Source organism: Pleurodeles waltl, chromosome 11 (genome assembly GCF_031143425.1).
Source record: "Pleurodeles waltl isolate 20211129_DDA chromosome 11, aPleWal1.hap1.20221129, whole genome shotgun sequence".
Classification (NCBI taxonomy): Eukaryota; Metazoa; Chordata; class Amphibia; order Caudata; family Salamandridae; genus Pleurodeles; species Pleurodeles waltl.
The window spans coordinates 541,429,252-541,445,056 of NC_090450.1; the positions used below are offsets into that span (position 1 = coordinate 541,429,252).

Below are 15,805 nucleotides of genomic sequence, written 5' to 3' on the forward strand. Positions count from 1 at the left end.
GGTCCTTCCTGGTCCTCAGCAGCACCCAAAAACCTGTACTGCAACCCATGCAGACAGCAAGGCTTGTTTGTGGTATTTCTGTGTGGGAACACCTCTGCAAGCTTCATCGCGACGTGGGACATCTGTCTTCCAAAGGAGAAGTTCCTAGTCCTCTTCTTTCTTGCAGAACTCCAAGCTTCTTCCATCCGGAGGCAGCTTCCTTGCACCTTCATCCGGGGTTTCCTGGGCTCCTGCCCCCACTGGACACTGTTGCGACTATTAGACTTGGTCCCCTTGTCTTACAGGTACTCAGGTCCAGAAATCCATTGTCAATGCACTGCTGGTGTTTGTTCTTCTTGCAGAATCCCCCTATCACGACTATTGTGCTCTCTAGGGGTAGTAGGGGCACTTTATTCCTACTTTTCAGGGTCTTGGGGTGGGGTATTTTCTAACCCTCACTGTTTTCTTACAGTCCCAGCGACCCTCTACAAGCTCACATAGGTCTGGGGTCCATTTGTGGTTCGCATTCCACTTTTGGAGTATATGGTTTGTGTTGCCCCTATACCTATGCTTGCCTATTGCAACCTATTGTAATTCTACACTGTTTGCATTACTTTTCTTGCTCTTACTTACCTAATTTTGGTTTGTTTACATATAACTTGTGTATATTACTTACCTTCTTACTGAGGGTACTCACTGAGATACTTTTGGCATATTGTCATAAAAATGAAGTACCTTTATTTTTAGTAACTCTGTGTATTGTGTTTTCTTATGATATTGTGAATATGATATAAGTGGTATAGTAGGAGCTTTGCATGTCTCCTAGTTCAGCCTAAGCTGCTTTGCCATAGCTACCTTATACCAGCCTAAGCTGCTAGAAACACCTCTTCTACACTAATAAGGGATAACTGGACCTGGCACAAGGTGTAAGTACCTCTGGTACCCACTACAAGCCAGGCCAGCCACCTACAGTAATGGAGTAACACAATAAAAATGCCAAACCAATTTTGAAAAATAGAATACATTGTAATAAATAATTTGACACCAAAACAACAAAAAGCCAATCAGTAGAACCGGAGTTATGAGTTTAAGGTTCAAAATAGTGCTTAAAAGCAAAAAGCACCAGTCATGGACATCTAGTTGCCCTAGACCTTGGCAAAGTCAAACATTGAGGCTGACACTGATGGAGCACATTTCGTATACATGAATTGGATTGTGACCGGTCAGTGCTTAGCTTCGGACTTAAAACATTTTTGAAGAAAAAGTCTTTGAGAAAGTCGATGTTCAGTGGGGCAAGGCTGCAGGAGTATCCGAGGAGAGAGCATCATGATCAGATAGCTGTAGAGCGAAGTTACAATGAAGATTTTTACCTTTGGACTTAGTCGTAAAGATGAAGTCGAAAATCTCTAGCGGGAAGAATCAGAAGGCTGTAGCCGAAGGCAGTTCCACGAGGTCGGACACCCCTTTGGTGAAGGACTGCTGAAATGTATTTGCTGCTGTGGAGAAGAACATAGCAGGAGAAGCCGTGAAGTCAGTGTGACCAGCAATGCACCTCAGGCGGCTAAGCGAACAGGCTGGTCCCGGTCTCCTTCTGACTTTCAAAGCACATTTTGGCCAAATTTTGTCTAAGTCCTCAGTTTTGGAAATAGGCCATCTGGGCACCTTTAACACCACAACCAAGGGTCTAGGAGTGGATGGAGACCTCTTGGGGGTTCAGGACTCACTCAGGCTGGGTCGAGGTGCAGGTTCAAGATGGTGGGAGGCTGTTATATCCCTGTGGCTCTGAACAGGAGGCCAGCAATCAAGCCATTTGAGTCACTTCTGGAAGTCCTGGGTGCAGGTGAAGATGCAGGGCTCAACAGCAGGGCTGGCCTCTGAGGGTTCAAGGCAGGCTCCAGGCAGCAGAGCAGTCCTTCCAGGTACAGCAGCAGACTGGAAGAGTGCACAGCACTTCACAGCAGCAGGCAGTCCTCTGAGAGTACGTCTGCAGTCCAGTAGTAAACTGAAGAGTGGGTCTGAGAGCCCTATTTTTATACCCTAGTGCCCTTCTCCTAGAAGGTGGGAGAAGTTTCTGAAAAGGGTCTCTGAAGCTCTGTGAGTTTCCTGCCTCCCCTGCCCTGGCTCAACGTTGGCTGCAGTGACAATACAGGGTTGTTAGGCCTATTGTGAGGAGACAGGGCAAAGCCTATTCAGGTGCAAAAAGGGCTGTGTCAAGCCAGTTAATGGACCATTTTGGCTTTGCTACTCCAACTATTGTGTGATTGTGTGGGAGGAATTCACAAAGTCCTAACTGTCAGTTAGACCCAGTCATGTGACCTAAGATATGCTGCAGGTACAGAGGGCTAAGGGCAGGAAAATGCCAACTTTATAAAAGTGGCATTTTCAAACGTGCAATGATACTTTTAACTTTACCATTAAAGAGGGTTTATCGTTATAAGTTTATTGGTACCAAACATGACATAGCTACCTCCTCTCATTTAGGAACTACAACGTATTAAATGTAATAAAGAACCCCCAATGTAATCATATGGGAGGGGTAGGCCTCATAGCAGTGAAAAACAAATGTGGGAGTTTTTTCACTACTATGACATGTAAAACTTAAATGCACATGTCCTACCTTTTAGTTACACAGCACCTTGCCCTATGAGCTACCTAGGGCCTGCCTAGGGGTGACTTATATGTAATAAAATAGGAGTTTCAAGCTTGACAACGTGTTTTAAATGCCAAGTTGACATAGCAGTGGGACACTGCCTTCAGGCTGCAATGGCAGGCCTGGGACATGTTTTATGGTGCTACTTGAGCGGGTGGCACAATAAGTGCTGCAGGCCTACAGGTAGCATTTAATTTACAGGCCCTGGGTATATGGTCCACCACTCTACAAGGGACATAAAAGTAAATTAAATATGCCAATCAGGTATTTGCAAATCAAATCATGATCATGTTTAGGGGAGTGAGCACAAGCACTTTAGCACTGGTTAGCAGTGGTAAAGTGCACAGAGTCCTAAGACCAATAAGCAAACATCCAGCAAAAAAGTAAGAAGAAGAAGGCAAAACGTTTGGGGGTGACCCCGTGGAGAGGCGCCATTTCCAGAAGCAGCCATTGTGTGAACACATTCTTCAAGTTGTAGGTACCAGCATCCAGGTAGAAACCTTTTTCTAGGATTTGAAAATATACAGCACACAGTCAGCAATCATGGGCACTCAGTGTATTTATAAAATTTACGCTACCACATTTACATTTGCCACCTTTTCTACACCAAGTGCAAATCATTGTTAGATGACTTACATGTATTTTTTTTTTAATGTTTTTTTTACCTTTGTAGTATTTTATGAACATATATAAATGTTTTTCATTTATACATTACCTCACTGTTAATATTGCATACTTGAACCATTTAGGTTTCACCCATGGAGTAGGATTCATTGCATTTTGGACTGGTTGTTCTCCTATTTGCCACCTTTATTAATCAGAATTATAGTTATAGAGCTAACAACAATAATGTGCATGTATTATTACTTATACATGCTCATATCTTATCTCTGTATATTGCAGCTCGCTCTGCCATTTACTGCAAGCCGCTAGTGGTGGAGTCCCAGCTTTTCGTGGTGGTGGCCCAGCTGTTTGGAGGTTCCAACATCCATAGATGGGACAGCAATGTGGACAAGTTCATCAAGATGCAGGACATTGACCCACGCAAGACACGCAAGCCCAATGATGTGGAAGCCTTTTCCATTGATGGTGATTGGTACTTTGTCATCGCAGACAGCTCAAAAGCTGGCTCTACCAGCCTGTATCGCTGGAACCAGAATGGCTTCTATTCTCATCAGACCTTGCACCCCTGGCACCGTGATACTGATGTGGAGTTCGTGGAAACGGACAACAGGCCCAAGCTTATCATATCCAGTAGCTCCCAGGCACCGGTCATCTATCAGTGGAGCCGATCCCAGAAACAGTTTGTCCTCCAGGGGGCGGTAGCTGAGATGATGGATGTGCAGACAGTGAAGCACTTTCGGCAGAAGAAAGAATCCTACCTCTGCCTGGGTCGCTACATTGGTGACTCCAAGGTAGTGAAGTGGGAGGGGCTGCAATTCACAGAATTGCAGACCCTGGCTTCTCGTGGAGCTATGGCCATGCAGCCTTTTCTCATTGGCGCACGTCAGTACATGGCCCTGGGAAGTGACTTCTCCTATACGCACCTCTACCTCTGGGATGCTGAGCAGCAGAAGTTTGTGAAAGTCCAGGACCTGGCCGTACAGGCCCCACGTGCCTTCCGCTTAGTCAAGGTGGGGGACTCAGACCTGGTTTTGGTGCCCAGCTTCAAGGGGGACACTCTGGTGTACAAGCATGTGGTAGTAGATCTCAGTGCATAAGGTATGTTCTCCTCTTTTGCGATCAGCCTCAAAGACTGAAGGATGGTAGACAACTGAGTTCTAAGGGGTATGCAATGATGTACTGCGGATATCAAAAGATATTGAGTTGGAAATTTTGCAAGATTTGTGGGTCACTCCATGGCTCATATTAGGAAACATTTCCAGAGAAAGCCCTGTGCCTATCTACATGTATTGTCCAATCAAAGGACATTGACTGGAAAGGGTAGCATGCAAATGTTAACAAAGTGTAAACTGTGCAAAATGGCAATTTGCTGACCAATGTGAAAATCTAGAAGACCATTTGTAGGAATGCTTCTTTATGTGATTGGGTCTGTCAAATCAGTGGACACCTGTCATTTAGTACACATGTTTCTGTTGTTGTGGGCTTCTGTCGTGTGACAGTGGAAGTCGGTGGCACTGTAGGGTCATATGATAGTGTATGTAAATGGTGCTCTGGGTTCCTGTCATGTGCCAGGGCTAGGTCAATTGCCCTCTGACCTCTGCTCATGTGAACTGTAGTAGTAGCATGGACTTTTGTCATGTGGTAGCTTCTGGGCAACTGCCATCTGGCATGCACTGTTAGTTACACGCAGCCCACCTGTAAAGTGACATGCTATGGCAGTGGCTCTCAGGGTTCAAGCCAAGTGATGAAAGGTCAGTTTGGATATAGTCTCCTGAAACGTAAATGGAATCTTAGTAGGACCCTGAAATCATGTCACATAACAGGTACATTAGGAGTACATTTGACTCTGTCATTATTTGTGTTTTCCATGGCACTTTGCGCACCCATGAGTTAGTGATGTAACACATCGCCTACATTAGCATCACCTTTCGTTATTTTCTAGATAATCCATAAAGGGCCCTGAAACTCAAACTACATATCCATCTCTTTGTTACACACTGTCCTGGTTTGGGGCCCACAGGCTGAAAATTGCAATTAAGGATGTAGTTAAACACCAAACTGCATTTACTGAAAAAAGGCTACTATATTCCTTGCCAAATTTTATATACAATACAGCTGTTTAGGTTGAACGTTTGGGCCTAGATATGGAAATGTGTGAAAATTTCAAGGAAATGTATATCCTTAGTTATTTGACAAATTAATTTTGTAGTGAACTTACTCAGGTAATTCAAACTTTAGACAAAGGCATCAGAGAGTCAATTGATATTAATGACTATAACTTGGATTCTGTAACATTAGTAAAGGACCTGAAAAGATGGCCGCTATCGTCATTAATGTCTAACACCAGCCAAGCAATTAACTAACAGCATGCCATATAATTTAAAGCTGTTGCACTTGGCCATGTTGAAAAAAATAACCTATGCTTTGAGCACACCCAGCTTCCTTTCGGATCCTTCCAAGAAAATTCCGAAACTGAGGAGGTAAAATATTTCATCGACTTCACAGGGTACATGTTAACCATCCAAAATCCGTCATGCAGTAACAAGAACAAAGTGATGGTATGACTGCTTAAATTAATGTCCGCACTGCTGATTGCTTGGGCAACATTTCAGGCCATCGTTCTTCCCCACTGTCACTCTAGACAGACACCGGCCATATGCAAATCAGTCTCAATCCTGCAATAAGAACAATCCAGTTAGAACTTGCAGACCAGGTCCTGTTAAGTTGGGAACATAATCACCCCAGACCGGTTTCAGACTACTTAAGCCTCATCAGTGAGGTGTAGCTTGAGTACGGGACCCAATTCTGGGCATACGGGTCGAACATAGGGCATCTGCTGTAACAACAATAAGGTGATGCAAGCATTGGGAACAGAGAACTACTCCTCCAATACCTCCACTGCATTGGCAGAATGGAGCACAGCCCACCAAACACTAAGGGGCAGATTTACTATTTTTTCCACACAAGGCAGGACAACAAGCGAAGTTGTTGCTCCGGGTTGCGTGAAAGGGGAACAATAGATGCACCATATCAACCACGATCTGGTGCATTTTTGCTGTCTTGTAGTACTTGCACACTGTGTACTGCCCAGCGCCAATGCGGACACCACTGCCTGCACAAACACAACCCTTAAAGGCACTTTCCTCTTTCTACATCCACTGAAAATGCAGCACGCATAAAAAGCGGAAGTAACAAGAAGAAATAAAAGAAATTCTATTCAGAGAGGCATAGCTTTGTGATGCATTCTTAGGTTTACTAGCCTTAGTAAATCTGGGAATGCACCAAACTAAGTGGGTATATGCATGGGAATGCCAATTTTCCACCCATGGGACGCCTCCATAATGCAAAGTAATGCAAGGCAGTGCTATGCACTGCTTTACGTTATTTTTGGGGAAACATCACACACAAAGTCAAATCTGATTTGTGTGGCTTTGTAAAGTGTCACATCCACAACTCTGAATGTTAGTAAATATGCCCCTAAATGAGGCCTGAAGTCTCCTAATGAATATGATTTTTTGAGAAAGAAGTCATCAGTTACAACTGCTTTAAATGGAATGAAAGTGATAGCAAGCGCATTACTGATATGGGGTATAATCTGTCAAAGGAATAACTCTGGAATGGCCAACAAATGAAGAAATTTATGAGGGGACCAACCTGGACAATCATTGTCAGGCTCACCAGCAATTTTGACAGAATAATAGTGAAAGGAGATGCTGAAAACAAAGTAAATGAAGATGATGAAGACAAATTCTACCCATAATAGACACAAAAGTGTTAGGAAACAACCAGCTACAGTCCAAATAAGATTTAAACTGTACACAACAAAAGGAAATGATCATGTATGATAATACTGTAGAGGCCACAAAGACAAGGCAAGATCTGCAACTTACTTCTACACGACAAGACATTTCTAAGCCCCGGAGAGAATGAGTAAACTCATAATTTAAAAGAAGAGCATATGTCGGTGAACAGAGATTCACGGAATTCCCGAACAAATGCCTCAAGCTCAATTGAAACAAAACTGAGCTGATGATATTAGTGAACAGTGCAAACTCTCAAAAGCCTTTTGGCTGGCCTGACTGTCTAAGTCTGGCACCTACCCCTGAAACAGTTATTACAAATTGAGGGTATGACTTGACACAACCCTTTCCATGAAAACTCAAACAACTAAACTTTCAGCCTGCTTCAATGAGATCATCAGAATGCTGCAAAAACGTCTCTGCTTGATTCCCCCTCTTTCTGAAATCCTAGTAGTCCAGGCTTTGATTGTCTCCCACCTGGACTATGGAAATTCCCTCTACCCGGGAGCACCAAAAATTGTGATTGGCATATTTCAGGTGGTGCAGAATGCAGTGGCAAGGACCATGCTAAATATTCGTAGACACTTCTTGGAACATCAGAACCTTGCCCCCTCCATTGGCTACCAATTGCACAGAGGATTAATTTCAAAGCACTGGGCATCTCACACAGAGCCCTCAAAAATCAAGGCCCTTCCATCTCCCGACAGCTGATTGCTCCCTATAGCCCTGGTAGAGCTCTCAGATCCTACAATACTTTAAGGGACATAGCTCAGCCTGTTAAAAGGGCTAGAAGTGGAAGAAGATCCTTCAGGTAGAATGTGGCAAAACTTTTGGAACACTCTGGGGGTTATTCTAACTTTGGAGGAGGTGTTAATCCGTCCCAAAAGTGACGAAAAAGTGACGGATTTACCACCAGCCGTATTACGAGTCCATTATATCCTATGGAACTCGTAATACGGCTGGTGGTATATCCGTCACTTTACCATCACTTTTGGGACGGATTAACACTCCTCCAAAGTTAGAATAACCCCCTCTGTCCCTTACTTTGGGGACAATTGATAATGAAATGTCTGTCAGAAAATGGCTTAAAACCTTTCTGTTTGGTGGCTTGACCACCGAACATGGCGGCCACACTGTAACTTGGCTCTCAATGGTCGCCTTTCTAGTCTGACACAATCCTAGTCCACACCGTACTGAAACCATAAGCATTCGACCCACCTGAGGCCCTCGAGGCTGAGAGAAGTGGAAGGTGAAACTGGGAGCTGATATCACCATCCAGAACACGTGGCAGAGAAAGGAAACATTGGTAGGCCAGCCTTCTGGCTGTGTGGATCCGGGAGCAGGAGTGCTGTGTCAAGCAGCATGGTGTGCCTGGAGCCTCCGGCACTGGGTCTGCTGTGGAAGGGCCGGAAGTAAGAGGTAAAGAGAGAGAGACAGTGCCCCCCTCCTTTTGCCACATAGGAGGATTTCCCTCCCCTGCTGGAGGCGGCCTGAGGCCTCCTGCCGAGTGGCAGCTTGCTGGTGGGTGCTGCAGAGAGTGTGCCATGGACTGAGACCCTGTTGGGTCTCCTGAGCTCCTGGGGCAAAGAGGCAGCGCTCCTTGCATGAAGACCAGAAGAAGCCGGACTTAGGACGATGCCAGCAGCTTGTGTGGAGTCAGTGGCATCCCTGCTACCCAGACGGAGAGTACTGGGCCTGCGGCAGTGCAGAAAGAGATGGAGGGTGCAGTTTGGAACCCCAGCGGAAAGTGCTGTTTTTGGGACCACGTTAGGTCCCTGAAGGAAGAGGCGAATTACCCCGGGATTCTGAGTAGTAGGGGCCTCCAGCCACACAGTGATCTGCTTGGGGTCAGGTTTGGCCCTGTAAGACACTGGGGTAAAATACCCCATGGATCAGGCCAGAGTTGTAGCACGGCCCAGCGGCTGAGGTGGTGGTCAGCACTGGGGTGTTGTATAGGTTGAAGGCCTTGTCTTGCAGTACCGCAGAAGCAGTAGGATTGCTGGGGCAGCTGACACGAACATGGGGGCATTCCTTCCCACCGATTACATCCCGGGGCCCTAGGGCTCCTAAGCAGTGACTACTGAACATGCTACAGTAAGGCGTGCCCTGAGCCACCCCCTCCCTGGCATTGGTAAGACTTGGTCAACACGTCCAGCAACGGGGATTGATACTTGCAGTATTCTACCTGAATGGGCCCCGTAACACAGACACTGATTATAGAATAAGGGACACAGAATGGATGGTGCTAGGGGCAGTCACAACACTTGGCCTTACCCGGGGCACATCCATCCCTCCTCTTCTTGTTTATTGGAGCAGGAGCTGGGCACTTGTGATACTCGGCGTGGGACTTCATTAGGGATCTGCGCTAAAAGTGGGAGTTACTACTGCGGAAAAGGTCAGGCTAGGATCTGGTGTGATTTGTGACAGTACGCCCACTGGCATTCTGTGAATGGATGGTTGGGTCCTACACAGGACTGCTTGGTAGAATAGAATGACAGCTACACCAGCCGCGGACTGTTCATGCCGCCCCCTGTGCCCTGTTGTGAAGGGGTCCAGCAGGTCATCTGTGAGGCTCAAGACAATGAGCAACATAACATGAAGTCACAGTCCTCCTCAGCTACCATGGTGAAAGATAAGGTGTCCCACCTTATCACCAAGCATAGCACAGTTGACAAGTATGCCCAATCAGGAGAATCCGCTTCTGCCCCTGTGGAGTGTGGACAGGAGGGAGTCACCCCAGACAATGCAATGCTCTTGGTGGCCTTTACGTAGTCCTGAGATATGCTCGACGCTAAGATTAGGGCAGTGGGCACAGACATCACCTTGCTAGGACAGGACCTCAGGAGAGCTGTTGAATGGATTACAGAGGCCAAGACAAGGGTTTCCAGAGTGGGAGACTCCGTCACTGCCTTGCAATAGAAGGTGACCACTCTCACAGCTGTGACCAAGGATCTGGCGGCTAGAGTTGAAGACGCAGAGGGAAGGGCCCACTGCAATAACTTAAGGTTTGTGGGCTTCCCGGAGGGGTGCAAGGGTTCATCAGTGGACAATTTCCTGACCCTGTGGCTTTGTTCAGTAGTGCCTGAGGAAACCCTCACCTCATGTTTTGTGGTAGAGAGGGCCCACAGGGCATAGACTGATTTGATTGATCAGTTTTGTGTGTATTTGAAATAATTCCTTTTGACAACCAGTTAAGTCATACCTAAATAATTATGTAACTTATCCCCTTGTTAGAAATGTACATTTTAGATTACTAAATCCTGGCTCCAGAGTGGTTATTGAGTTGCCTATCATTTTTAGTAGTGAGCCCTCCATTGTGCCGCTTCCCCACCCTAATGTACACACCATGGTACGAAATCCTCCCACCGGGGCGTGGCCGCGACCGGAGATTGCTCGGATCTTGAAATATCTGGACAGAGTCACAATCCTTAACTTTGCTCGGCTTCAGGCATGGGCACCTACCAATCTCACCATATAATACTTCCCAATTATACTAGGATAGTACAACAACAATGCCAATCTTTCACAGCAGCAAAGCAACACCAGTGGGAACTAAAACTGCAACCTATGCCTTATACCCAGCTTGCCTCAAAGTCATTTTCAACTCGCAGACCTTCTTTTTCAAGTCACCTGAGGCGGTCTTCCGGTGGACCGATGAGAGGGTGGCATTGAAGCTGCATACTCCGCCACACATGGACTCAGATTTGTTGTAGGGTGGGGTAAGAGTGACTGCCCAGTGAAGAAACCAGAGAAGCAACACAACAGATCAAAATCATCCTGGAAGAGTTCCCAGCAGGGTGGAGAGACTTGACCCTGAGGTGAACCGTTTGCAGAACCTGTGCCCAAGTGGGCTTGGCCTTCACAAGATATTGGTAACAAAGTGTGATTCAGATGATTTCTACAAACTCTGAGGTATGAACTAGAATATTCATGACCTCACACCATAGAGACTATCGTCCCATCATCTCTAGCAGTTTAAGATTGTTGAGTATGAGGATCCATTGGGATGGTCTGTGTGGTTCCCCCTATTGGGACCCCACAATGGCATATCACGCAAAAGATACTTCTTGTTTTCCTAAGTACATTGAGATTTGGGGAATGTTATCTGTTGTTTTGTGCTTAATATGTATGGACCTGCTGCACGCCCTTCCCCTGGTGCACCCACTGCGATATCGAAACTTGACATACCATGTGTCCTACAGTACCAGATGATTCCATAGGTCACTTCTGTGTGATTTTGTGGAATGTCTGAGGCGTCTTAGATAAGATCAAATGGTAGGCAATCTTAAAACATATTAGGGGATTGGGAGCCGACATTTAGCTGCTACCAGAAACACATCTCCTAGGTACCAAAGTTCCTTGCCTGGTCAGATATGGCTACAACCAGGTGTTCCATTCAAGGTTCATGAGGGGGTTTCACAGCTGCATACATTCTGATCCAGCGCCATGTCCCCATCATGCTTATTAGGTCCTGGGTGGAGCATCGGGGTAGGTGCACAATAGTCACAGGCACTGTGGAAGGTGAGCCCTTCACACTTTTGTGTATATATGCCCCTCCCCCTCTTAATCTAGTTTTGTGACTGTGGGGTGATCTCCTGGTGGGCTTGACGGTGATAAAGGAGGTAACTTGATTGGTGTAATTGATCCCCTAGTGGACGATGGTGCCCTGAAGGTCCATCCACTGAAATGGGCATGTCCCAGTTACCCTCCATGGTATCTGCATTGGGGCTTATGGACATGTGAAGAGCACATCACCCATCTAGGGAAAGGTACATCTATTTCTCCATGGTATGTGGCTCCCTCTCCTGTCTTGATTATTTCCTTGTTCCCAATGCCTATGGACATAGAGTGTCTGAAGCTCCCATCTTAGCGCAGGGACTGTCTGATCACTCCCCGATAGCCATTAGAATTCACATTGTGTCAAGGAGGCCGCATTCCTTCTCGGCGTCTTTCACCATGGTTACTACAGAGCCCAGTCTACTGGCTACACATCACACAATCCATTAGGAGTACTTTAACCTTAATGCTGAAACGGCGGCATCTGCAGTGATGCTGTGGGGAGCACTTAAGCCAATATTGCAGGGTGTAGACATTAGTTACTCTGGCAGAGAGTGAAGACATCTAGCACAGGACCTGGTAGAACTTGAATCGCAAGTGCAGATGCTAGAGGAACGGAGCCAGCAGGCCGACTTGCATATGGCGCGGTGACAACTGGGGCTTGTGTAGCATCTGTCAGCAGATGCTGCCAGAGGAGGCCAAACAGACCTGGCAGGCAGTACAGAGTCAATGGGGAGACAACTCAAGCAAGATGCTACATAGATTGTGCCAAGCCACCCAATACTGCCCATCCATTCCTTTGATTTGCGATTAGCAGGGAGCGCTGCTAGCAGATCCCCAGGAAGTGGCTTAGAGTTTTGCTATAACTTTAAGGGTGGTATATGCTCAGAGGGAGGTCCTATCGCTGGAGCAATTAATGGAATTTGGGGGTGCTCTTCCTCTCCAAACTCTCCCGACCGAGGCCCGGGACCAACTAGATGGGGCGATCATGAAGAAGGAGCTCTTGTCTGCCCTGATGGCTCTGAGAGCGGAAAAGGCCCCCAGGCCCAACAGGTTCCTATGCAAGTTTTTCAAAGCGTTTATGGCCCAACTTGTGAATCATCTTTTGGGGGTGGTTTATTCTGTGATCGCAGGCATGGCGCTGCTGCCAGATTGGCGACGTGGAGATTGTCGTGTTCCCAAAGCCGGGTTGCCCTCCGGAAGACCATTCCTTTTACCACCCAGTCTCCCTCTTGAAGTGAAGCTGCTCACCAAAACTTTGGCGAGTAGACTGGTGCTTCATGCCCTTGACTTGGACCACCTGGACCCGGTTGGATTCATGTCTCAGTGCACCACGCACAATAATATCCAAAGTGTATACAATACTCTGGCCCTTGCAGACCGCCTAGGGGGACCTGTGGCAGTACTTCTGACGAATATAGACAGAGCATTTGACTCGGTAAGCAGGGAATATCTATTTGTGATGCTCATCAGTTAAAGTTCGGCCCTAGATTTCTCTACTATGTATAGCTCCTATACTTGGACTTGAAAGTGGTGGTTACATTGGCTAGAGCCCGATCTAATCCATTTTCAGTCCAGTGAGGGACACAGGAGGGGTGCCCTCTGTCCCCATTACTGTTTGCTCAGTTAATGGAGCCGTTGGCTGTGTGGGTCAGGATGGATGCTCAGGTCAGTGGCTTTGAGCGGAGTGAGGGGCACACAGGATCACTCAATATGTGGATGATGTCTTGTTTTTTCTAACCACCCTTAGGTCCTCTGGGCCAAGGATTATGCAAATCATGCACATTTTTGGTGTAACCTCAGACCTATATATGAATCAATCAAAATTCATATTGTTTCCCGTGGTTAGCTCTGGTCAAAACGTGAGTTGGGTGTTGGGACTGGCGCTGGCCAAGGGCAGGTTTAAGTACCTGGGGATTTATGTATCTCCAGATGCAGCACTGTCGTGGTACCGGAATATAGAGCTGGATTTTGACCCGAATGAGGGAGGAGGTGAAAGTTTGGTCAGTCCTGCCACTATCGCTGACTGTCAGGTTGGTCATTTTTAAAATGGTTTAATTACTTTAACTGCTGTACCAGTTGCAGAATTTCCCGTATTCCATTCGCAATCCTGGTTTTGGAAGATCTGCGCCATTCTCAGTGGGTTCCTATGGGAGGGGGAACTCCCCATACTGCCCTAAGTAAATGTTTCCAACCCGCCTTCAGTCGAGGTATCTCTGCGGTGGATATGCACTCTTACTACTTTGTATTGCAACTGCTGATTATTTGTACGGCAGAAGTGGTGTGGGTGCCCTCCCTCCAGTGACCCAGGTGGTCCTGAATCTGTGGAGGTGCTTCCTTAGTCAGATGGGCTGGTGGGAGAGACTGACAGAGAGGACACCGCTCCTTCTGGGCTGCATGCTTCAGAAGATGGCCCAGCGGAACGGTTTTCAAAAGTGGGTCATCATTGAGATATCCACTTTAGGGGATGTGATGCACGTAATTGTCCTGAAATCGTGTCAGGAGATGCAAAGGCAATATCAATTGCATCACAGCCATTTTCATTGGTATTTACAACTCTGCCATGCAATGACTTTCTATATCAAGAATCTACCTCCTCTTCCAGAACTCAATCCATTAGTGGCTAAACTTCTACTGGGCGACCTGGCTGACCACAAGATAGTGAAAGTATATTAATCCCTCATCTCTAACAGCCTGGACACAATACACACTCTCAGAGGACTGTTGGAGGCAGATATTGGAACACTGGAAAACGATGACTGGACGATGGCCCTGTGGGAACCCTAAGAGGCAGCTATAGCTGCCCGCCTCCAACTAATACAACTTAAATATCTCCACAGGACGTATTACACACAACACTGCCTGTGGCGTATGGGAGTGATTGCCTGCACAGACTGCCTTCGCTGCCACACAGACATAGGTACATTCCTACACACAGTGTTGAGTTGGTCCGTGCTGGGCCAGATTTGGCATAGTGTGCCATCTTGTCTAGGGGAAGTCTTATCCTGGTTAATCACACTAGACCCATGATCTTGGGGGGAACACATTTGAAAGACTACTCTTTTTCTGGGATTGACCTTGTCAAAGTGGAATATAGCCAAGCGTGGAAGGCGGAGATCACCCCATCCCTCGCAGTGTGGAAAAAAGGGACGGACCATTGCATGGGTCTAGAGGTCGTGGTGTACCAGGTGAGGGTATGTACACAGAAACACTCTGAAATTTGGCAGAGGTGGGCGGACTACAGGGGCATCATGTTGGACTGTGGTTGCTCCTTGAGATCCTGTATGGATGAGGAGACTCAACTGTATGAGGGCGGGGGGAAGGGTGAGAAGACAACTGACCAATGAGCAAGTTGATATTATGCTTTGCTGTGTTATACTGGGGGGGTCAGGCGTGCAGGTTCTTGTTATTGTTTATGGGTATGTTGACATTATCATCCTGTGTATATTGGTTGGCCCACGAGGCAAAGGATCATTGTCAAAACTCAATAAAATGTGTTGTGGAAAAATCCTTTCTGTTTGTGAATTAACCCCCATGGAGCTTGCACCTACAGTTTGTGTTGCTCAATCAGCGCTAGGATGCCTATTGGTCCCCATGCACTTAACAAACTGCCTTAACATAGTATAACATGTTGGAAGTGGCACTCTGAAAATGCTACATGGAACCATGCCTCATGATGAGTTTTGGTGTTTAGCAACTTGGTGGTAATGCGCAGGATATTGGGAAAACACAACTCAACAAGCATTGGCAAAGCAAATGTCTTGCATATGCGAAAGCTAATGGCTTTTGAAAATGTCTTTTAGCAAAGTTGTAAACAAAGTGTCTTGAAGAGAGTGCATTTACTGTCCATGTGAGACCTCATAATGATGAAAAAGAAAATAAGATGAAGAAATAACACTGCAAACAAACGCAGAAGACGTGCTACCAAATATCATTAATTGAGGCAGGGAATTCACTTTTACCTGCACTGCTTGCTTTTTCCCAGTCTGCAGACATTGATCCTCCTTGAAACACCCCTTTTGGTGGATGCAGCCTTGGTGTCCTACCTCCATTCTGTTAACTTGGTTCTGCGGGTGGTTAAGCAGCGACAGCTGCTGGTGGCGTCTCCCCACCTGTGCTGCATGAGGGTGGGGAAGCGGCACGATAGAGGGCTCACTACTGAAAAGGATAGGCAACCCAATAATCCCTCTGGAGC

At 46.6% G+C, this 15,805-nt stretch overlaps 1 protein-coding gene across 1 annotated transcript in view; it reads left to right on the forward strand.

The window, feature by feature from the left end:
* The window catches only part of LGI3 (leucine rich repeat LGI family member 3), a 115,108-nt gene that overhangs the window by 88,898 nt on the left and 10,405 nt on the right, over positions 1-15,805 (forward strand). The window contains exon 8 of the mRNA XM_069213967.1: positions 3,533-4,351. Coding sequence (XP_069070068.1) covers positions 3,533-4,350 — 818 coding nt within the window. The 3' untranslated portion in view covers position 4,351. The remainder of the gene's footprint in view (positions 1-3,532; positions 4,352-15,805) is intronic.